Source organism: Delphinapterus leucas, chromosome 20 (assembly GCF_059928025.1).
Source record: "Delphinapterus leucas isolate spDelLeu-1000000601 "Yukka" chromosome 20, BTC_Dleu_Yukka2, whole genome shotgun sequence".
Lineage (NCBI taxonomy): Eukaryota > Metazoa > Chordata > Mammalia > Artiodactyla > Monodontidae > Delphinapterus > Delphinapterus leucas.
Genome location: NC_143148.1, coordinates 9,709,356 through 9,732,071, shown reverse-complemented (window position 1 = coordinate 9,732,071; position 22,716 = coordinate 9,709,356). Strand labels below are relative to the sequence as shown.

At 50.9% G+C, this 22,716-nt stretch overlaps 2 protein-coding genes across 4 annotated transcripts in view; one reads left to right on the top strand and one right to left on the bottom strand.

The window, feature by feature from the left end:
- The window catches only part of SYMPK (symplekin scaffold protein), a 35,819-nt gene extending 24,521 nt beyond the window's left edge, over nucleotides 1–11,298 (bottom strand). The window contains exons 1-8 of one of the 3 annotated variants that reach the window (XM_022585320.3): nucleotides 11,171–11,298; nucleotides 6,948–7,071; nucleotides 6,737–6,802; nucleotides 5,385–5,438; nucleotides 5,217–5,290; nucleotides 3,415–3,541; nucleotides 2,524–2,773; nucleotides 695–865 (exon numbers count right to left, since the gene is read on the bottom strand). In XM_022585320.3, the coding sequence (XP_022441028.1) occupies nucleotides 695–865; nucleotides 2,524–2,773; nucleotides 3,415–3,541; nucleotides 5,217–5,290; nucleotides 5,385–5,438; nucleotides 6,737–6,802; nucleotides 6,948–7,052 (847 nt within the window). In that variant the 5' untranslated portion in view covers nucleotides 7,053–7,071; nucleotides 11,171–11,298. Of the gene's footprint in view, nucleotides 1–694; nucleotides 866–2,523; nucleotides 2,774–3,414; nucleotides 3,542–5,216; nucleotides 5,291–5,384; nucleotides 5,439–6,736; nucleotides 6,803–6,947; nucleotides 7,072–10,479; nucleotides 11,076–11,170 lie in introns of those variants that run through there. The other 2 variants (XM_030761221.2, XM_089902677.1) reach the window with 2 other exon arrangements.
- Nucleotides 11,299–12,240: 942 nt separating this feature from the next.
- On the top strand, nucleotides 12,241–18,659 carry FOXA3 (forkhead box A3). The gene is made up of 2 exons (XM_022585319.3): nucleotides 12,241–12,324; nucleotides 17,676–18,659. The coding sequence occupies exons 1-2, from the start codon at nucleotides 12,256–12,258 to the stop codon at nucleotides 18,657–18,659; spliced, it is 1,053 nt and encodes a 350-aa protein (XP_022441027.1). The 5' UTR covers nucleotides 12,241–12,255.
- Nucleotides 18,660–22,716: the final 4,057 nt, after the last annotated feature.

The window sequence follows — 22,716 nt, the reverse complement described above, 5'->3', positions numbered from 1 at the left end:
TTCTCAGTCCAAGTGGGCAAGAGACTCAGGGCCAGTAAGAACACTGCAATCTCTTGGCCATTGTGACTGGCTCAGAGATAGGCTCACAATATCTTCTTGGCCAATCAGAAACAATGAGCCCTTGGACCTTTGCTGGAATGATTGGGAAGAGACATTCTCTTTCCCGTGGGGTTGCCAAGGAGATGGAATGGAAGCCTGTAACAACTGGGGGCCATCTTTGCTACCCCAAGGAAAGACACACACAAGAGCCAGGAGATGCAGAGGGATTCATGATCTGCACACACTCATGCCTCAACTCCAGACTTTTCCGTTTTCACACATGCACAAAAGTAGAGAAAACAGTATAATGAATCACCATGTACCCATCAATATTTTGCTGATCTTGGCACATCGATCCTCCCTGCTTTTTGGGGGAGAGAAGGGAAGAGCTGGAGTATTTTAAAATACTTCACAGACACCAACCAGGTCATTTCACCCACACATACCTCAATATTAAAATCAGCTTTGAACCAAGTTTCTGTCACATGCAACCACCTAAATATACATGTCTAACCTAGATAATCCTTCCCTGTGTCCACAACCTACTAGATTGATGATGAATCCCTTATGGGCCCACTACCTAGCTCACATTTCCTCAGAAAAGAGGAGACTGGTCTGTGGACAGGCGAAGGGGAGAAGGAGGGGACCAACTTACCGTGCAGGGTTTCATAGGCCTGAATCACCTCAGACATGAACATGGGCCTCTGGCGGGCAATATTAGCGAGGGAGCCCAGGGCTGTGGTCAGGTTGATGGAGGAGATAGCGGGGTGCACCATGAACTTGAGCAACTGCTCTAAGGCTGCCTTGCCTTCTTCCCACAGCACATCTAATGAGGGAGAGAAGAGAACCAGTTAGTAGGGCCCTTTCCCCCTGGCCTCCAGAGACAGCAGCCTTTGGGACCAAAAGGAGAAAGATCCTCATACATGGATGGCTATGAATGGCTGAAAAAACACAGAAAATTTAATGGCTGATGCGTCTGACTATAAAACTATTAATGAGTATAAAAATCTAGAGCTGATGCTCAAAGCATGGGCTTGCAATAGTGAAAAAGTAGAAATAATTTAAAATATCCAACTATAAGGAAACTGTCTGAACTACATTGATGTAAAACTTTGAATATGTATATGTCTGTACACACACAGACAAAGAACTGAAAGTTCTGCTCCTTGATCCAGTCACCAAAAGTTAACTCTTAACAACTGTGAAAGATATCTTGACATTTCTTACACAAACATACTGTATGCCACATTATCTGAAATCGTGAATAAAAAATAGAATGCGATGTAACCATACTGTGGAATATTTTGTAGCATCTGAACATGATATTGTTAGGAAAAGATGTAACAACATAATTTAGTTTAAAAGGTTGTCATGGGACTTCCCTGGTGGCACAGTGGTTAAGAATCCGCCTGCCAATGCAGGGGACACGGGTTCGAGCCCTGGTCTGGGAAGACCCCACATGTCATGGAGCAACTAAGCCCATGTGCCACAACTACTGAGCCTGTGCTCTAGAGCCCGCGTGCCGCAACTACTGAAGCCTGTGCACCTAGAGCCCGTGCTCTGCAACAAGGGAAGCTGCCGCAACGAGAAGCCCGCACACTGCAACGAAGAGTAGCCCCAACTCGACGCAACTAGAGAAAGCCCGCATGCAGCAATGAAGACCCAACTCAGTCAAAAATAACAAATTAATTAATTAATTAAAAAAAAAAAAAGGTTGTCAAACAACGTATAAGAAGAGCTAATTTTTGTGGAATGCTTACTATGCCAGCCACGTTAACTCACCAAATGCTCATACCTACATCCTAAAGTAGATGCCATAATAATGACCCCCAATTTACCAATGAAGAAACAGGATCAGAGAGAATAGGTCAGTTGCTCAATGGTAGAGCAGAGATTCAAACACAAGCCACTACACTCTAATGCCTCTCAGCTGAAAGTATAAAGCATGGCCCTGTTTTCTGTAAAAACAGGGCCAACAGACACAGAAACTATGAATATATACATATAAATATCTTTGCATAGAAAAAGTCTGAAAGAAAACAATACTCTTAGCAGTATTCATCTCTGGTAAGCAGGACTGGGGGAGGGGGTATTTTCCCTTTATACCTCTCTATATTTATTGCTTGACATTTCAGTAACGTGAATCTACTACTTCTATAATTTGCAATTAGAAAAACTGTAAAACTAACTAGTATTTACTACTAAGTGCTCACGTCTTCATGGAACCTCCCAACAAACCTGTGAAAGGGGTACTACTATCACCTCCATTTTACAAAAAGAAGATAAAGTTCAGAGAGGAGTAACTTGCCCAAGCTCACATGAGTAAGTGGTGAGATTTGAACCTAGCATCAGGGCTCTTAAGCACTGTTTTAAACTGACTCCAGAAATGAAAAACCAAGAAAAAAGGGAGTGAGGGGGAGGAGGAGGAGGAAGGGAGCCAGTGCAGTGACTGACAAATGGCACCAGCTGATAGGTGGCACTCACTGTATTGGATATAGGGATGGTCACGAGGGATGCGGTCCAGGCTGATGTCGTGCTCCTGGCGTCGGGGCACCTCCGAGTCGGCCATGCGGGGCGACAGGGTGACAATGAGGCCCTCCACAAACTTGATGGCGTGGGTACGGATGCCGTCATTGTCAGAGTCCAACAGCAGGATGATGTCCCCAGCCATGGCAGACACCATATCCCAGCAGGCTTCCTGGAGCTCGCTGATCACCCGTGACTTCACCATCCACTGCGAGTGGGCCAGGGAGGGACGGACGGACGGACGGACGGACAGATGGGGAAAAGATATCAACCACCAACTCCACCAACTCCCAGAGATCCATAAATGATGATGAATACATTCATTGGGGAAATGTTCACTGAGTTACAACTCTGTCTCTGGCCCCATGCTAGGTGATGCTGGGGACAGGACCCAGTGGTGACCAAGCCAGGTCTGGTCCTGCCCTCACGAGGTTCACAGATAGTGACAACCCAGAGTGATGAAGACTCAGATCTTAAGGAAGCCAGAGGAACAACAGTGCCAACCTCACAAGGTGCTGGCAGAGATTAAATGGGTTCATTCCTTTCATTAATGTTAATGTACATCACATTAACAGTGTGGACCTGGCTGGCCCATCCTGGTCACAAAGGAGGTACTCAGGGAATGTTTGTTGAATGCACAAATGAATGGACAGATGGATGGAAGGATGGGTTAATGGCAACTCCCTGACCATTAGACATTAGAACCCCTTTGTTGTCTTTTCCTAAAGATCAACAGCACGTCTTGTTCATAACGAATCTGATCTGATGCTGGTTTTGAACTCTAAAAGATGAGTCTGTAAATGAGACCTGTCAGGCTGGGACAGCCCCAGGTGGGGAGGGAACTCTTACCTGCAGGGCCACCTTGTAGAGCTGGGTCATGGTGAGGATGGCCTTCTTCACCACATTCACATTCTCATCTCTCAAGAGCATGTTGAGATTCGCGATCAGTTTCAGCAGTAACTCAATGTCTCGCTTGCTAGGGGATGGAGGAAAAAGGGCAAGATCAAGGTGGTCTTTGGGCAGGTGATGGGAGCCTGGGGTCCACAAGGAAAGGGAAATCAGGGTCAGTGTGTCAGGAGATTGGAATGGAGGTGGACACCTGTCTTGTTTGCCAGCACAGCTGGAAGCTGAGAACAATGCCTGGCACCTTCAGACAGAGCTGACCCCAAACGCTGTCTAGGTTGGTCCTGTAACCCCCACTGTTCTGTATTATTAGGGCCCTACTGTTCACATAAGGTGCAGCAGAGCCAGACAACTGTAAGTCTGGAAAAGCAACTCTGTCTTTTAGAACAGTTCCTACCTCAAGACTTGCTGTGAAAACTGCAACAACACATGTAAAGCTCTTAGAAAAGCATAGGAAGCATTCAATAGATATTAGCCATTATTACTTTAAAGCAGTCTGCTTTATGTAGTCACTGGTTTTGTTTACTAATTTGTTTACCTAAGTCTGAGGGCTCTGAAAGTGGGGGACCCTTTCTAGTCTGAGTACTAGCAGAGTCTCATTTTTTGTTGAAGGAAAAAATGAAAGGCCTTCAATAAATATTTATTCAGTGAATGAATAAATTCAAAGCTACACCTAGAGCTCAGAATGTGTATTTTCATAACACGTTACAATCTGAATTTAATTATTAAGCTAATCAGTCAAAAATATGAAACTCAGCCATCAACTACATGAAGGCAGGAACGATACCTGTTTTTATTCACTGTTATAGTCCTACAGTCTGACACAAATGCCTGGCACATAGCAGTTATGCGATACATATCTGTCAAACAAAAAGTTTTTTTGCAAACTCAGAAAACTTACCACAAATTGTCCCAGTAATAATCTATAAAAATTTTGAATTACTATGTTGCATACCTGAAATTAATATAATATTGTAAATCAACTATACCTTAAAAAAAAAAAAAAAGACAAAACTAGTGGTTACCAACGGGGAGAGGGAAGGGAGGAGGGGCAAGATAGGGGTAGGGGGATTAAGAGGTACAAACTACTATGCATAAAATAAATAAACTACAAGGATATACTGTACACCACAGGGAATATAGCCAATATTTTACAATAACTTTAAGTAGAATATAATGTATAAAAAATCTGAATCACTATGTTGTATACCTGAAACTAATATTATAAATCAACTATACCTCAACTGAAAAAAAAAATTCTCCCAGTAAAAGGTGGAGACTGAGAATTTGGGCAATGGTGTTAGGGACACGGGTTAAAATCCCAGCATGGCCACATACTGGCTGTGTGACCTTAGGAAACTCATTTCACCTCTCTGAGTCACAGTTCTGTCTTCAGTTAAATGTGCCAAACAAATAATCCAGTGTTATTCTGAGGATCGAATAACAAAGTAGGTAAAGTATTTAGTACACCAAGGGAAGTAGCTGAAAAACTGTCAGATGCTGTTTACAATTTGAAGGTATAGCCGATAGTCCTTACTGATGATGCAGATGTGAAGTGTGGGAGAAGTAGAGGAACTGTGGATGAGTTCAAGATTTCGACCTTATTAAATATTTGCTGGGGAATCACCGTGCATGGGAGGGAGAATGGGTCTGAGAAGCAGAGGGCAAGACTCTCAGGGCAGGGCCAGACACCAAAGAGGCTGACTCCAGCAGGGGTGCTCCCAGGGGCTCCCTGCACCACCCCATACCATGCCTCCTCGATGAAGCCGATGACAAACTTGCGCACTTCAATGGACTTGTCTGCTTGGAAAGCGATGATCTCCTGCCAAGGTCAGGAAGAAGGTAGGTCAGAGTTGCCTCAGGATCCATTCCCTTATCCCTACACCCACACCCTTTCTCTCCTGTCGGTCACTCACATCCAGGAAGTTGTCCAGTAGTGTGGGATCTTTGTTGATGATCAGCTCCTGGACCTGGAAGGAGATTGGGGATGGGAAGGAGGAACACACATATAAAACCAGGGTCCAATCAGTGCAGACAGGAACATGTAGGAGAAAACAGCATGGGGGTAGGCAGCAGATAAGCTCAGTTCAGATCCTGGCTCTGCCACTCCTACCATGGCCTGGGCAAATGGCTTCCCCTGAGTCTCAGTTTGCTCTTCTGTAAAATGGGAATCGTAAACAACAACTTATAGGGCTGTTGTGAGGCTTCAACAAGAAGATGCTACAGGGCGCAGGTCCTGGTGGATAGTGGGTACGCGTTACAGATGGAGGCTAAAGAAAAGAGGGAAGTGCTACAGGACTTCTACCTTCCTGAGGCTCACCCAGCAATTCTCTCCACTCTCCTTCTGTTTCTACTTCCCACTCAACTGTCACAATTCATCAGGCATTTTATGACAATGAGAACACATTTTCTGAGGCCCCTGTACCTGCCAGGCTCTTTGGAATAAGCCCTTCCCAAAAACATTCTCACAGAAGCTCACTGCCTATGACCCAAGGCACTGTTGAACAGCCCTGACAACCACTCCACGAGAGAGGCCCCGTCAGGACCCCACTCTACTGCTGAGGTGGAATCGACTACCCAAGGCCACATGCTGAACAAGTAGAACTGGGGTCCTCACCCAGGCAACCTGACCTCCCAACCTCTGAACTCCACCTGCCTCCCCAATTCCCCATGCCCTCTTTTGCTTCTGTACAAGCTATTATGCCCTCTGGTCAAGACACTCTCCCTCTCTCACTTAGCCTGGTTCTCTCCGTATCATCCAGGTCTCAGCTCAGACATCCCTCTTCTAAAAAGCTCTCCCTGACTCCCCACTGCTAGGCTGGGTCAGAAGCTCCCTCTGGGTTCCACACCCCTCTGGACTCCTCCATCCCATCCCTGCCCACTCTGGGTCCTCACTGTCTGGTCACCTGCATGTCTTCCCCACTGGAAAGGACCCTGGCAGAGAGCAAATACGAGGATCAAGAGCATAGAATTTGGAGTCTGAATCCAGCATCAAGTCCTAGTTCAGCCAGCTGCTATGAGTGACCTTGGGCTAGTTTAAGCTCTGAGACTCTGCTTCTTTCTCTATAAAACAGGGAAGAGCCCTGCCTCATAGAGTTTTTGTGAGAATTAAATGATAGCGTGGCCGAATAGCACTGAGCCCCATGGCAGGCATATCCCAAGTGCTTAACTGTGGACACTAGTGTTATTACCAGTGCCTTCTTTTCCAGAGGTTCCCATCCTGGCTCCCCTTGTCCTGCTTAGCCCAGCATCACCCCCTTCCCCTCACCTGTTTGAGCACTGTGATCTTTGAATCATTGGTGATCAGTGCTGCCTGGTTGAGGAGATCCACCACCTGGAAGGAAGGTGAAAGGCATGTGACAGTACTCACCTTGCCAGCCCAGCCCTGACGGCGCTCCCTGGGTTCTGCCACCTAGAGGTGGATGGCCCAAAGACAGGGCCTGTGCCTCCCCACTCCAAACCCCTCTCTCCATACTCACTCTCTCTGATGTGGTCATGCCATCAATGCCCGGCCCCTCCTCTTGTGTGAAAAACTGTGATGCCACGCTCCGGCGAGTGACGCTATCCCCACTGCTGCCTGCCATGGCTGCTGCCTGGTACTCCCTGGAGAAGACAGATCAAGCTCTGCACCTTACCTCACTAGCTGCAAAGGGTTCAACCCTCCTTTCTAGCCTGTTGGATCTTTATTGGGTCTTTTGAAGCCCCTCCCCCTTCCAGAGTCTGGATCAGACTGTACGTGTCCATGAGGCTGCAACCTGGGGGAGACTGATGTCTCCCAGCTCAGAGGCAGCACCTCATGGAGTACCGAGCCTCACCTCCAGTACTTTACACATAACGGGCTGACCACAAACACCTGCTAAATGACTGAACAAATGAACACAGAGCAGCCACGCACTGGTCTCAGTGCCTCCTGTCTCTCCATCAGGGCTGTACTCTGGACTGGACACCAGAGCAAACTTTCTAAAACATAGCTCTGAGGAGCACCAGTCAGAGTCCTGTACGTCGTAAGTACTCAATACATCAGAGAAGGCCTAATTAAATTATATTTCTGCCATTTTCTGGATTACTATGGAGTTGTGCTTTAAAAGGCCGGGGGCGGGGGACTATTGGGCATCTGTCCCAAAGTCACACTGGCAAAATTAACAAATAAGAAAGGTATCAAATACAGCACTATTCCTAATAGCAAAAGACTATTATCGGGCTTCCCTGATGGTGCAGTGGTTAAGAATCCGCCTGCCAATGCAGGGGATATGGGTTCGAGCCCTGGTCCCGGAAGATCCCACATGCCATGCAGCAACTAAGCCCAAGCGCCACAACTACTGAGCCTGCGCTCTAGAGCCCACGAGCCACAACTACTGAAGCCTGCGCGCCTAGAGCCTGTGCTCCACAACAAGAGAAGCCACCGCAATGAGAAGCCCGCGCACCGCAACAAAGAGTACCCCCGGCTCGCCACAACTAGAGAAAGCCCGCGTGCAGCAATGAGACCCAACGCAGCCAAAAATAAATAAATTTATTTAAAAAAAAAAAAGACTATTATCAACACAAATGTTCTCAAATAGGGAGACTGGCCAAAAAACTATGATACATCCACATAATAAAACACTATGTAACTATAAAAAGGAATGAGGGAAGGAAAAAAAAAAGGAATGAGGAAAATCTCTATATACACTGATAAACAGTGGGCTCTAGCACATTTTAAGTAAAAGCAAGTAAAGTGAAGACAATGTTTACTGTATGCTCCCTTTTTACAAAACAAAGGAAAATACGTGTATATGTTAAAAAAAGAAAAAAAAAACTGAAAGGAAAAACCAAAAAGTAGAAAAGGGAGAATATAGTTAAAAAAAAAAAAAGATGGATCTCAATGTATTATCATGATGAAAAGATGACAGTCACAGCCTGTTGCATCACAGAAGAATGTATACAATTAAACTGATTTTTGTCAAGTTTGTGTATGTATACACAGAATGACCGAGGCAAGAAACCACTGGGTCTCAGCTGCCTCTTCTGTAAAACACGGATGGTAACAGTGTTTCTCTCTCAGAACTATTTTGAGGAGTAGATTAGTTTCAGAAGGCTACTGCATAAACTGTTAACAATAATTTGAGGGTGAAAAAGGTGCATCTTATGAAAGAGATATACGGCACACAGCAGTTTATTCAACAGGTATCTGCTGAATGAATGACCATCCAACAACCTCCTTCCTAGTCTCCCTGCTGCCTGTCATCCCCACATCTTGCTTAGAGTCAGGGCCAACTCCTCACCAAGACCTAGAAGACCTTATGTGATCTGGCCCCTTCTACTTCTGCCCTCATTTCCCTCTCAGCTCTCCCTGCTCCAGCAACACTGGCCTCCTTGTCATCATGCCAATCATACCCCTTCCTCCAAGCCTTCTCCTCCAAGGGCTTCTCTTCTTTCTGCCTGGGATATCCCTCCCCTCACAGCCTGGCACAACTCCCTCCCTCCTTATTTCCTTCAGGTCTCAACTCAAATATCCCAGCAGTGAGGTCTTCTCTGACTATCGCATTTCAAATTTCCATTTCCTCTCCGTCCCCATCTGTGTTGCTTTATTTTTCTCCATGGCATTTATTATCAACACACTACATATTTATAAGCTCCATGAGGGCAGAGATGTGCGTGTGTGTTGTGTGTGTGTGTGTGTTCACTTTCTCTATCCCCAGCACGGAACAGAGCTTGGCACCTAGTAAGTATTCAATAAAAATCTGCAGAGTGGGGCTTCCCTGGTGGTGCAGTGGTTGAGAGTCCACCTGCCGATGCAGGGGACACGGGTTCGTGCCCCGGTCCAGGAAGATCCCACTTGCGGCGGAGCGGCTAGGCCCGTGAGCCACGGCCGCTGAGCCTGCGCGTCCGGAGCCTGTGCTCCGCAATGGGAGAGGCCACAACAGTGAGAGGCCTGCGTACCGCCAAAAAAAAAAAAAAAAAAAAAAAAAATCTGCTAAGTGAATGCCAAAGGGCTTCAACAATCACTGGGCTTAGTATCCCTACCCTTTGGCTCTAGAACGTTTGAAAAATAACAGCTAATATTTACTGAACATTTAACATGTGCTGGACACAATTCTAACACATACAGTAACTTAGCAACTTATTTAAACCTCACAACACCAACTCTTTGAGGTAAGTACTGTGTTTTTAATAGGGGTATAGTTGTTTTACAGTGTTGCATCAGTTTCTACTGTACAGCAAAGTGGAGTTCCCTGTGCTATACAGCAGGTTCTCACTAGTTATCTATTTTATACATATTAGTGTGTATATATCAATCCCAATCTCCCAATTCATCCCACACCCCCCACCCTTGGTGCCCATAAGTTTGTTCTCTACATCTGTGTCTCTATTTCTGCCTTGCAAACAGGTTCATCTGTACCATTTTTCTAGATTCCAAGGTAAGTACTATTTTTAATTTCCATTTTACAGATGAGGAAATTTGAAGTCCAAGGAGGTAAAGTCACTTGATCAAAGGCTCACAACCTGTAAGATGTAGACCTAGCAGTATGGCTGCAGAATCCAGTCTTCTCACTGCTGTGCTGGACTGCTTCTCTAAAGGAACTGCTTCCCCCTGCTAGGTCTGTTCCCAACAATCCAGTATACTGCTGTTTCCCATCAGAACATAGTGAACTTTTTCATGATGAACCTTTCACATTGATCCACCCAAACTTTTTACCATGTTCTTCCTCTTCCACTTTTTGGTTTCTTTCTTTATTTTTTAAACATATATACATATTTCCTTTTCTTCTGTAAAAAGGGAGCGTATGATAAACACTCTCTTTCATTTCGCTTTTCACTTAATATATGCTGGAGCCCACTCTCTATATTTCATTCCTTTTTTGCCTCCCTTCCCTCATTCCTTTTTACAGCTGCATGATATTTTATTATGTGGCTGTTATCTGTTTTCCTCCTCTGCCAGTCTCCCTACTAAAGAACATCTGGGGTGTTTGTAGTCTTTTGCTATTACCAACAATCATTGGTTCCCCTTCCCTCCCGGTCCCACCGCCCTACTCCCACCTGGGAATATGACGACTCCCCGCATATACACAGAGTGGCCCCACGAAAATCTTTCATCATTCAACGAACATTAACTGGGAGTTTTCGGCGTGACAGCGCTGTACTGGGAAACGCTGAGCTCATGGTCACAGACAGAACTAAAGAGCCACACAAATAAAGGTCCAATAACAAATGAGACCCCCCGCCAAGTGACATGAAGGAAAGGCACAGGAACCTATAGGAGCGTTTAACAGGCGGATTTCGGGACGGAGAGCGGGAAAGCAGGGCTTCGCAGAGGAAGTGACGTTGGTGCCCAGACCCGAAAAATGAATGGGAGTCAGCCAGGCGGAATGAGTAAAAGGATGTTGCAGACAGAGGGGACGGCATGTGCAAAAAGCCTGAGGCGGGAAGGCGTATGGCGAGTCTGAGGAACCGAAAGGCCAGTGCAGCTGTGCGACGTGAGGAACGAGCAAAGAGGCAGAGCCGAGGCCGGCTGGGCGGACGCGCCTTGGGGGCCACGTTGGAACTTTGCCCTGAGGGCACTGGGAAGCCACGGGAGGGTCCAGAACTGGGGAAGAAACTGGGGTCCCGAGCGTCACTGCTCCCTTCCCCTCTCAGCGTCCCCACTCCCCCCGGAAGCGCCCCTGCCCTTTCAGGGTCCTTCCTCCCTTCGTCCCCGGGCCCCCACGCCGCCCCCCCCTCTCACCGCGGCTCAGGCCTCCGTACCCCTCGCGCCCCCTCAGCAGCGCCTCTTCACAGACGCCGCCGCCATCTTCCGCTCGCCGCCGTGACACTGCGCATGCGCTGTGCACGGAGGGTCGCTGGGAAATGGAGTCCACTCTGCGGCAGTACCCCCGCCCCTACCTTCGGCCGCGCGGCCGGCCTTCCGCTCTCCGCCCCCTACGACGCCGGGGCAGCCCTTCATTTCCGGCTTTCGGGAGCCATACCTCCTGGGAAATGTAGTCCTATGACGGGGTCGGGAAGGAAAGGGGGATAGAGGCTTATGGGAAATGGAGTTCACAGTAGTTCTGGGTCCCTGGACGGCAGGTGTTAGAGAGAGTGGAGAGTCCGGGAGGCGAAGCTCTTAGGTCTGGAAGGTGGTCTGTTTCCTCAGCGGGGTCTGAGCAGAGGCCTCGATCCCCTCAACCCTTGGTGCTGACCATTTACACAGTATGGAGCATTTCCAGCTATCAGAAGCTTCAGTCTTCCAGTCCGTCCAATGGGAAACGTGGTTTCGAGGAGCTCCTACAGGTTCTTATAGTAACACGTCGGGACCCATGGAGACCACTCGGCTCTGAGCCTCCTTTACTCTGCGGCAGTCTTGCTGGGCTCTGGCTGTTCGCCTGCTCCTGTCGAGATGATGAAACCCCTGGATGGAAGGGCCCTAGAGTTCTGCCCTCGAGGCTTTTAGTATCAGCAATGCCTCCCACCTGTAGCTCCTCACTCGTTCAGCCATCTCCAGCTCTCGCGTCCCCGGGCTGCGGCTCCCGGCGCCTGAGGTCTTTCTCCTCGCAATCCCGCAGGGGGCGCCCCAAACCGGGCGCACCGCCCTCGGGGAGGCGGGAGGGGAGCCCAGGGCGGGCGAGGGCGAGGGCGAGGGCGGGGGGGCTGGGGGGGGGTGTCCCGGCTATAAAGCGTGGCCGCCTCCCGCGGCGCCCGGGAAGGCTGGGACCCTGGGCGGTCGGACGGACGGGCGCCGGTCGGAACTCAGGCCGTGCAGGCTGAGAGATCCGAAGCGCTTGGTTCCCCCCCGGGCCGGAGCGGGGGCGGGTGGGGGCGCAGGCCCGGGGGATGCTGGGCTCGGTGAAGATGGAGGCCCATGACCTGGCCGAGTGGAGCTTCTACCCGGAGGCGGGCGAGGTGTGTCCTCGGGGATGGCGGAGCGGGAAGTGGGGGGTGGGGGGGGCAGGAATCAGGGTGCGGGCCTAAATGGGGGCAAGAACCGGGGTGTGGACTCAAGTGGGGGCCCCAAATAGAATTGGGGAGCGGAGGAACTAGAGACACGGAGACCAGGTGTAGGAGTCAGGGACGGGGGACAATGCATGGGAGCGCGGTTTAGGCAGGCTAGTCAGAGTGAGGGCTTAAACGGGAGTCAGGAAGATTTAGGCAAGGGTCAAGTCATAGCTTAAATGTGAGGACTGGGTGTCAGGGACCCAAAGTACAAGGAATTAAAATTAACAGACCAAAGATGAGACTCAGAACTCCGGGATACGGACAGAGCTGGGGGATTAGGAAATGGGGTTCAACACTGGGGAAAATATAAGGGACTAAGTGATGGGAGAGGGAGGTCACCATTAAGAGAAATCTGAGCTGGGAGCTCAGGGTTAGAAATTAGTGTTAAAGATGGGGGTCTGGGGTAGAAATAAGAATTGGGGTTCCGGGATAAGGATTGGGGCTGCGACTACGTCAAAGTCAGAAATGGGGGTTGGTGCTCGGGTATAAGAGATGAAGGTGCTCAGAGATGAAGCTTGGTCTGGGGAGTGTGAAATAACAGGTGATTTAAGAGTTGGGGCTCAGATAGATAGGGGTCAGAGTCGGGATCCTGAGATCAGGGCATGTCGGCATTGGCAGTGGAGGGGTCGGTCTCCACCCCTGCCCCCCATCCCTACTAATGACCCTCACCCCTCCCAGCTGAACTTCAGTGGTTTAATTGTTATCAGAGACCCTCAGCAGGGATTCTCCTTGTTGGAGTCTGGAGGGTTTCAGATTTCGCACCCCCCATCCCCGCCCCCACTCCACCTTCCAGCAATCTCCACTAATTGCTAATGTCCTCACCAGTCCCATCTCAGACAAGATTTCCCTGGAGTAGGGGGCAGGGATGTATCTTAATTCGCTCACCTTAGCGGCCGGGAAGTCCCTCCCCAGGTCTAACTCCCGGTCCTCTTGCTGCAAGGACTCCTTCTGAGTGTGCTCTCTGCCTAGTCAACATTGTGAAGTGGAGGGGTCCTAGTCAGAGGGTTATGGGGGGTCTGGATACCTGGGTTTCTGATGGAAGGGGACTGTGGGCTTGAGGTGGGGTATGGGACTGGAATGGTTGAGTTCTCCAAAGAGACCAAGATCTGGGGTTTACAGGGGCCCCAGAGTGCCTGAGTCCTGGGTCTGGGGTTTGAAGCTGTAGGGTGAGACTCCTGAATACCCAGGCCTGCGGGGCTTGGCAAGGTGCCCAGGAGGGGCCAGTCCTGGGGCTGTGGAGGTGTGAGGTGCACGTGGGGTGGTGCAGAGAAGGGATTGGGAGTGTTGAGAGGTGGAGCCTGGGCAGCTGGAGATGTCAGTTACATGGTGGGGAAGGCAGAGACCAGGTTGGAGGTGGAGACTCCCAGGTATTGGGGGATCCCAGCTGAAGCCCCCACATAGTTCAGAGTCTGGGGACCTGATTTAAGGGTACCAACTACAAATCAGTGTTCTGGAGGCATATCTTAAGAAGTAAATTGCAGGGGTCTAGGCTGAAGGAGTCATTATTTGGGGCAAAACCTGACGTTTGGTAGGGGACAATTTGGGTGGAAATTGTCTCTGAAATTGAGGGACAGTCTAGAGATTGTCAGCATTTGAGTGCGTATTTTGGAAGAGTTGACATGTCGGGGGCTGAAAATGGACATACTGTGTGAGGGTCTCCTCAGCTTTCCCATCAACCGAACCACCTCCTCCCCCTGGGTCAGAACAATGTGGGGAGAAACACGTGCACTCACTCAGCAACTGAGAACTGAAGGGGCCCCCAAACTGCTTCTTGTCCACCACACCCACCCTCCTGTTGGGGTGATGTTGACCTCCCCAGGCTGGCTCCCTGTCTGGAAGGAAACTGGAAAGTTATTGCCCTAAGGCATCCCCACTGGCCTCTGCTTCTCACAGATCAGCTGGTCCAACTGCTCCCCAATTTTAGAGGTGGAAAACCTAAAGCCTCTTGGCGTGCGGGGGGAGCCGCTTGAGGTCCTAGGCTGGGACCAGGGTTAGAAAGGAGCTTGTAGCTTCACACTGCCCCCTGCTCCCTGTCACACCCTCCTCCAGAGACAATAAGGAAATGAAAGGGGAGAAATTCCAGCCTCCTGGGGTGGGCGTGCAGGTCCCCTGAGGGCCTCCCCCCCCAATCTCAGCCCCGCCCTTGCTGGGGAGATCCGGTTCAGACCCGGACACTGGGGGTTCATCCCAGCCCCAGGCATGTGAAAGCCTAGGGTGGATTAGGGCAGCTGGAGTGCTTGAGGTCAGACCTCAAAGAGGACTTCCGGGTGGATGGGGAGCCAGAAGAGAAGGGCTCTGGGGTCCCAGTCTGTCTTCCTCTGTGATACAGGAGAGTCTGACTGAGTTGGAGAAATGTAGGGGGTTGTAGAGGGATTTAGGACCTCTCTGTGGATCCCCTGAGTCCATCACCTTCTCCCCTCTCTTTGAAGGACCCTCTTCCCTTACTCTTAGGGAGGGGTGAGAACCAGCCAACCCGGGGGCGGGGTGGGGGGGAGACCAGTGCGTGGGGGAGGGGAGTAGCTGTGGCTCCAATTTCAATGTGAGACTTCTGGGGAGATGGTGGTGCTGAAGCAAGGGGCAGAGAGATGCAAAGACGTGCTGAAGGGGAAAGAAAGAACAGGGTGGGAGAGGAGTGGGGTAGAGAGAGACAGAGAGAGAGTGCCGAGGCAGGGAGAAAAAGATGTGAGAGATGAGGCGGGGACAGAGGGAGAGAGATGGGGTATGGGAGAGTCACAAGGAAAGAAAGGCAGAGGAGGGGGAGATGAGAGAGAGAAAGACAAGGAGAGAGACAGGGAGAGAGAAAGGGAGAGAGCATGGGGAGGGGAGAGAGACAGGCGTGGGGAGGGGATGAGGGAAGGAGTATAGAGGTACTGAGACAGGGAAGGAGATGCACAGATACACACAGAGCCACAGGGAGATTCAGAGACATAGGAGAAAAGAACTACCTGGAAGTCATGTGAAAGAGAGAGGGGAGAGTTTCTCTACTAGAACGCAGACCTGGGTTGCTTACCACCTGCCCCTGACTCCTTGAGTGACCCTGGCATTTCCCTTTTCTCTCTGGACCTTTGGATGTGCAGACACTTAAGTGACAAGGGAATGAGATGGGACACACTGATTCATAGCAGAGGTGGCTCCCACCAGAGCTATAGCACCCCCCCAGTGCCATGAGACCACCCTCCCTCAGGGGGAGGGAGCGGGGCAGACAGGCAGATGGAAGATTGACAGAGAAAGGATGGAAGACAGGGGATGAAAGGGGAAACTGCACACAGAAAGAGAAATCACCATCCACCATGCTTCCTATTTTCCTTGCTTATCTTGTTCACTTCCTGCTAGACTGACAGCTCCCTGAGGGCAGGCATTTCAGTCTGTCTTGGTCACTGCTTTTATATCTTGATCCAGAACACCGATCTGGAGCCAGACTGCCTGGATTCAGAATCCCCGTTCTTTTCCTTTCTTGTTGTGTGACCCCTGGACAACCTCTCTGATCCTCAGCTTGCTCAGCTGTAAAATGGGCATGATAGTGCCTCCCCCATAGTGTGGTTGTAAAGATGAAAGCAGACCTTTGCTGTGAAGTGCCTGGAGCAGTGCTGGCACAGAGTAGGCCAAGAAATATTGAACAATTGAGAGACTATATAGTTACTTACAAAGACATAGCAATGTCTACTGTATTTCACTGAGCTAAGAGGCACATTTTCTCCCCATTTGAACATATCTGAAAATGGAATGGGTTTTACAGTCAATGGTGTCTAGGGATTATAATTGACAGTGTTTTTTTCCATTCTTATTGATACTTAAAATAATACTGCAGCTTACAAAGTGATGTCTTAGATTTGATGATATATAATAAACAGACGACATATATTAGGTAGAAATATGTGAGCTCTGATTTTCAAATGCTTTTGATCTATAAAAACTGTAATTGTATAACCTAAAAGATGATGGCTAGATGGACAGAGAGTACACATATAAGGACTTCCCTGGCGGTCCAGTGGTTAAGACTTTGCCTTCTAATGCAGGGGGTGCGGGTTCGATCCCTGGCGGGGAAGCTGAGATCACACATGCCTCGCAACCAAAAAAACCAAAACATAAAACAGAAGCAATATTGTAAGAAATTCAATAAAGACTTTAAAAATGGTCCACATCAAAAAAAAAAGTACACATATAGATTCCATTATTAGATAAATCAGCAGTTCTTGATTTTTTTTTTTTTTTTTTTTTGTCTCAGGACCTCTTTACACTCTTAAAGTTATTATTTTGCCTGTGTTGGGTCTTCGTTGCTGCGCGCAGGCTTTCTCTAGTTGCGGCGAGCCGCGGCTACTCTTCGTTGCGGCACGTGGGCTTCTCATTGCGGTGGCTTCTTTTGTTGCGGAGCACGGGCTTCAGTAGTTGCGCACGGGCTTCAGTAGTTGCGGTGCATGGGCTCAGTAGTTGTGGCTCGCGACCTCTAGAGCGCAGGCTCAGTAGTTGTGGCGCGTGAGCTTAGCTGCTCTGTGGCACGTGGGATCTTCCCAGACCAGGGCTCGAACCCATGTCCCCTGCACTGGCAGGCAGATTCTTAACCACTGCGCCACCAGGGAAGTCCACACTCTTAAAATTATTGAGGACCCCAAACAGTTTTTATTGATCGAGGTTATGTTGATTGTTAACAGCATTCAAAATTAAAACCGAGGTGTTTTAAAAATAGGCATTAATTCATTTTAAAATAGCAACAATGTGTTAGTATAAGCAAAAATTATTTTTATTAAAATAATTATTTCAAAACATTTAGTGAGAGGAATGGCACAGTTACATTTTTGCAGATCTCTTTAGTGTCTGGTTCAGTAGAAGACAGCTGCATCTTCCTAGCTGCTTCTACATTTGGTCTATTGCAATATCACCTGTCATGTGGCCTCTGGAAAACTCTACTGTACGCTCATGAGGGAAAGAGAGTGAAAAAGGCTAGTCATATCTTATATCTTTCATTACATGAAAATAGTTTTGGAGACTCCCCCCAAAAAAGTCTTGGAGACTCCCCAGGGTGTCCTGGACCACACTTTGAGAACCACTTAAAGTGTGAGCTTCAGTATATGGGAGCGTGGGGGGATGGGGTCAGGGAGGGAGGTGCACGAGGAGGGGGGGAAGAGAGAGACTTCAACAGACAGCTGTTTACAGAGGAGGCAAGACAGATAGACAGATGGACACACAATGGGTCCAGTGACCCTTTGCTTACCAACAGAGTCGAGACTCACCACCCGCCGTTTCTCTTTCTTTCCCTATAGGTCTACTCTCCGGTGACCCCAGTACCCACCATGGCCCCCCTCAACTCCTACATGACCCTGAACCCTCTGAGCTCTCCCTACCCCCCGGGGGGGCTCCCTGCCTCCCCACTTACCACTGGACCCCTGGCGCCCCCAGCGCCCCCAGCACCCCTGGGGCCCACCTTCCCAGGCCTGGGTGCCAGCAGTGGCGGTGGCAGCAGCTCAGGGTATGGGGGCCCGGGACCAGGGCTGGTGCATGGGAAGGAGATACCGAAAGGGTACCGGCGGCCCTTGGCACATGCCAAGCCGCCATATTCCTACATCTCGCTCATCACCATGGCCATCCAGCAGGCGCCGGGCAAGATGCTGACCCTGAGCGAGATCTACCAGTGGATCATGGACCTCTTCCCCTACTACCGGGAGAACCAGCAGCGCTGGCAGAACTCCATCCGCCACTCGCTGTCTTTCAACGACTGCTTCGTCAAGGTGGCGCGCTCTCCAGACAAGCCGGGCAAGGGTTCCTACTGGGCCCTGCACCCCAGCTCAGGTAACATGTTTGAGAATGGCTGCTACCTGCGCCGCCAGAAGCGCTTCAAGCTGGAGGAGAAGGTGAAGAAAGGGGGCGGCGGGACCTCTGCCTCCAGGAACAGTGCGGGGTCAGCCTCCTCGACCACCACCCCCGCTGCCACAGTCGCCTCTCCGCCGCAGGCCCAGCCTCCAGCCCCCGAACCTGAGGCCCAGGGTGGGGAAGATGTGGGGACTCTGGACTGTGGCTCACCCCCATCCTCCACACCCTATTTCACTGGCCTGGAGCTCCCAGGGGAGCTGAAGCTGGATGCACCCTACAACTTCAACCACCCTTTCTCCATCAACAACCTGATGTCGGAACAGACACCAGCACCTCCCAAACTGGACGTGGGATTTGGGGGCTACGGGGCAGAGGGTGGGGAGCCCGGGATCTACTACCAGGGCCTCTATTCCCGCTCTCTGCTTAACGCGTCCTAGCAGGGGGGTGGGAACATGGTGGGTGGGGTATGGCTGTAGCTCACACCATCAGGCTCTTGGGGCCTGATCCTCCTGGGGACACTTTGCTTGTCCTGTCAGTTAACATCTTGGCTGGTCTGTTACTCACTGTGGTGACTGCCATCTCTGTGGGCATCGTGTTGACCCACTGGCTACTGTGATAACTGCCATTGACATCTTGGCGGGCCCGTTGAGTACTGTGAAGACTGCCATGTTGATTGATGTTATTGGTTGATCTATTGGCTATTGTGATGGCCACCGTCTGGGATGACATGTTGGTTGGCCCTTTGGGTGCTGTGATGCACATCCCCTTGGGTGATCCTTTGGATGTGGTGGTGACGCTGGCCCACTGGGTGCTGTGATGGCCACCATCTTTACTGGCTGACATAACCAGTGCACCACTGTGCAGCATGATGGCCACCAGCAGCCCCTGTGTTGGCCATGTCATCACTGTCTGGTGTGAGTTGAGTGAGGGATGGAGATGCGGATACTTCTTGGTTTTTTTCTGGAGCCCATCCCCCGCTCCGGTCCAGGAGAAACCAGAAAGGACTGGTTAGGGTGTGGGGAATTTCTACTGAAGTCTGGTTCTTGCCTGGGAAGAGGGATACTGGCTGTGTATGACCATTAAAGGCACCATTTCTGCCTCTTACTGAATGTCTCTTTTCCTTGGCGAGTGGGCCCTGTGAGGCTTGAACACCTGAATTGATGTCCCCTGTCCCCTCTCCTTCCTGCCCCCAAGAGCTGGCTGCCTCTGGGGGAAGGGCTGGGGGAGGCATCGACCTGACCTTTGGCTCTTTGCTGTCCCTGACCCCAAGGACAGTTTGCTCACAGATAGCAGCCCCTGCAGCAGTGGGGCCAGGGCAGCAGGAGGAGGTGGCTGTGCAGTGACCAAGGCCATCTCCCTACCCCCACTCTCCAGACACATGCCCCTAGCCCCGAGGTTCAGGGAGCCCAGGGGCTGCTTGATTTTTGGTTAAGCTAAGGAGGAGGAGAAGGGACAAACAGGGTGCTAATTGAAGGAGACAGGGTGTGTGCTAGTTTGTTTGCATGTGTGCGCCTGTGCCTCTGTGGGTCATAGGACATCACTACGGCCATTGAGGTCCCTGTGGTCTGCTGCAGGGTGTTCTCTATTGTTTGTATCCCTCAACTGTCTGAGTTTGTGTGTGTGTTCCTCCCCTGGGTATGTGCTTACTGTCGGTGTCTCGGGATATCAGATTCGTGTGCGTGTTTCCTTTATTGTTTTGTGTGTGTGGTTCTCTTATACACCTATCCCTGGGACCCTCTGGGTCTCACTCTGTTGGATGTGTGTTTCTGTATGTCCATTTGTCTACATACCTGCTGCCTTAAAGAGTCTACGTGTGACTACATCGGCGTTGTGGGTCATTTTGTGTTTCATGTGTATGTCTGGGAATCAGCATGTGTCTGTATTTTTTTTAAAAAGTATGTCCGTTTTTGTGTATTACGTCTGTCTCTGCTGTGGCTGTGTGTGAGCGTGTGTTGACTGGCCCTGGTGTGTCTGTCTCTTTCACGTGCAGGTGTGTGGGAAAGGAGCTGGGTCCTCCTTCAGGTGCTGGGGGCTTCTGGGAGCCTCTGGGTTTGGGGTTTGGGTGTTTCTATTCCTCCAGGTCTCTGCCTGGGCTCTGAGTCTGATATCTGTGGCTCAGATGTTCCAAGGGATGGCTCTGTGAAACGCAACTGTGTTCCTCACGCCCTTCGTTTCAGAGTGGAAACAGAGACCCGGAATGGGAAGGGACTGGGCCAAGGTCATTCCGCCACGCTGGAGCGGGTGTGATTTCCTTAGTTTGCATTTGTCTTACTTGGTTGTTGGCTCTCTAGCCACTCGTTCATTTAGTCAGTCAGTCATTCAAAGACCAAAGGCTGTCTATTTATGTTCGCGCGCGTGTGCGCGCGTGTGTGTGTGTGTGTGTGTGTGTGGTTTGTGTGAGAGACAGACAGAGAGAGGGAGCGGGGAGCGGGGCGGGGGGGGAGATGTTTCTCCCAGTTCCTGTGTGTCCATCTTTCTCTGTTTCTTAGTGTCACCTATGTCCCTACCTCTCTCTCTGTGCCTTTATGTCTGTCCCTTGGTTTATGGGAAAATGCTTGCTCATCCCCTGTGCCTCTGTCTCTCGTATTCTCTGCCTTGCTCTCTCTCTCCATCCTCTCCGTGGCTTCGACTCCATCCTCCCTCTGTCTGGGCCTCTGGATCGCTCCCTCCTTCCCTTGGGGGCTCCGGGTCTTCCTCTCTTGGGGTCCTCCTCCCCCCACTCCTTAGGCTCTCTGGCCTCTCTCCTCCTCCTCCGGTCTCTCTCTCCCAGCTCCCTGAGTTTCCGCCTCTACCTGCCACCTCGCAGGCCAGGCCCTCTATTTCTGTCACCGTGCCCGCCCTGCCGGCTGCGTGTCACCCCCCTCCGCCCCCTGCCATGCTGGCTCCCAGTCAGCCGTCCCACCAGCCTCGCTGTCCTGGGCAGGCTGGGGAATTCCTCCTGGTTCCTGGAAAAAACAACTGGTGTCGAGAGAAAGGCCCTCAGTCTCCCTGGGTGCCCACCCCCCTCCCTCGGGCCTGGGGGTCTCTCCCAGAGTCATGCCGGCCCGAGGCAGGAAGCCCTGCGGTTTCTGGCTTCTCCCAGGCGGCCTCCGGATCTGGCCCCCGCCCCCCGGCCAACAGCCCAAATATTATTCCGCAGGAGGAGTCGGTGGCAGCGGGAGGAGGCCCAGGCTGAAAGAGGCTTTCAGGGCAGCCAGGCCTGGGGCTTCCTGTCCCCAGGCTCAGGCCTCAGGCCGCCCCAGTGGGGACCTCAGGTGGCCGGAGGGGCGGGTGTTGTTGTAGGGTCCTGGGGGGGAGGGTGGGGCCATCCGTCAGGGTGTCTGGTGGCCACCGGCTCGGCTGGCGTGGGCAGGTGTGACCCCTACCCCAGGGACAGCCGGCTGGTGGCCAGCAATGGAAAAGTACCGCAGTCAGACATGGGACGCATGGACAGACATGAGGACGCTAGGGATCAGGGATGGGGGATAGCCATGGGGACACAGAGAAGCCTGGGCTGGGACAGATGGACCTGGGCACGGCTTGTGGGCTTTAGGTGACATAGTCCAAGGGAGGGGCCGTGAGTGGGGAAACAGAGGCCAAGGCAGGGTCCCCCCTGTGGGCAGAAGACATGAGATGATGATAATGAAAATAATAATAATAATAAATAATAATAACAGCTACTAGGGCTTACCATGTGTCTGGCATTATGTAAGCACCTTACAGAATCGATAGACCCAATCCTTCCCCCCACCCATTTTATTATTGGGGAAACTGAGGCATGATGAAGTGACTTGCCCAAGGTCACACAGGTAGTGAGTGGGGAGCTAGGACTTGAACCCAGGCTCAGAGCCAGTGCCCTTAACCAGGACGCTATTCTAGAGCATAGGAGGGGCAACAGCGACACAGCAGGGCCCTGGGGTCCCAAGCCCTCCGTCATGGTCACCGCCACTCACACCCTGCTCCTGGAGGCCGAGGGGGCACCCCAGAAGCCAGCAGCCAGGGAGGTTTATGAGTCTGTGTCAATGTCAAGGTGTTTGCAGGCTTCTGTGTTACTCCATGACTTGTCTGCTCAGTGTGTGAGTGTGTGTTGTGTGTGCCTGTATGTCTCTGTGTCAGTGTCTTCTCACTGGGTTTCTGTAGGTGTTGCAGGGCTGTGTCACTGGGTATACATGTATGTCACTGTTCTATCATTGTCTTCTCTGTGTCTGTCACTGTGTCTTCTGTCCTTGTGTTTTGTTGCTGTGTCTCTAAGCCTAACACTATGTTTGCCCATCATTGTGTCCTGGTCTCTGTCACTGTGTCTATTACAGTGTGTCTCTGTCACTGGCTTCTGTGTGTCTGTTTATGTCTCAGACACTCTGGGTCTGCCTATATCTGTCCCTGTGTGTCACCGTGTCTGTCCCCCTATGTGTCACCATCTACCCAGGTGTCACCGTGTGTGTTACTCACCACCCAGGCCACAGGTGGGCGTGTCGGGCCCACTGGTGCCCAGAGCTGGGGCCCAGCCCATCCCAC

What these genes read in the sequence shown, in the direction of transcription:
- FOXA3 (XM_022585319.3), top strand. Translation starts at nt 12,256, where the DNA reads ATGCTGGGCTCGGTGAAGATGGAGGCCCATGACCTGGCCGAGTGGAGC. An exon ending in TCTACCCGGAGGCGGGCGAG is followed by an intron (nt 12,325 to 17,675) that starts GTGTGTCCTCGG and finishes CTTTCCCTATAG; the next exon opens with GTCTACTCTCCGGTGACCCC.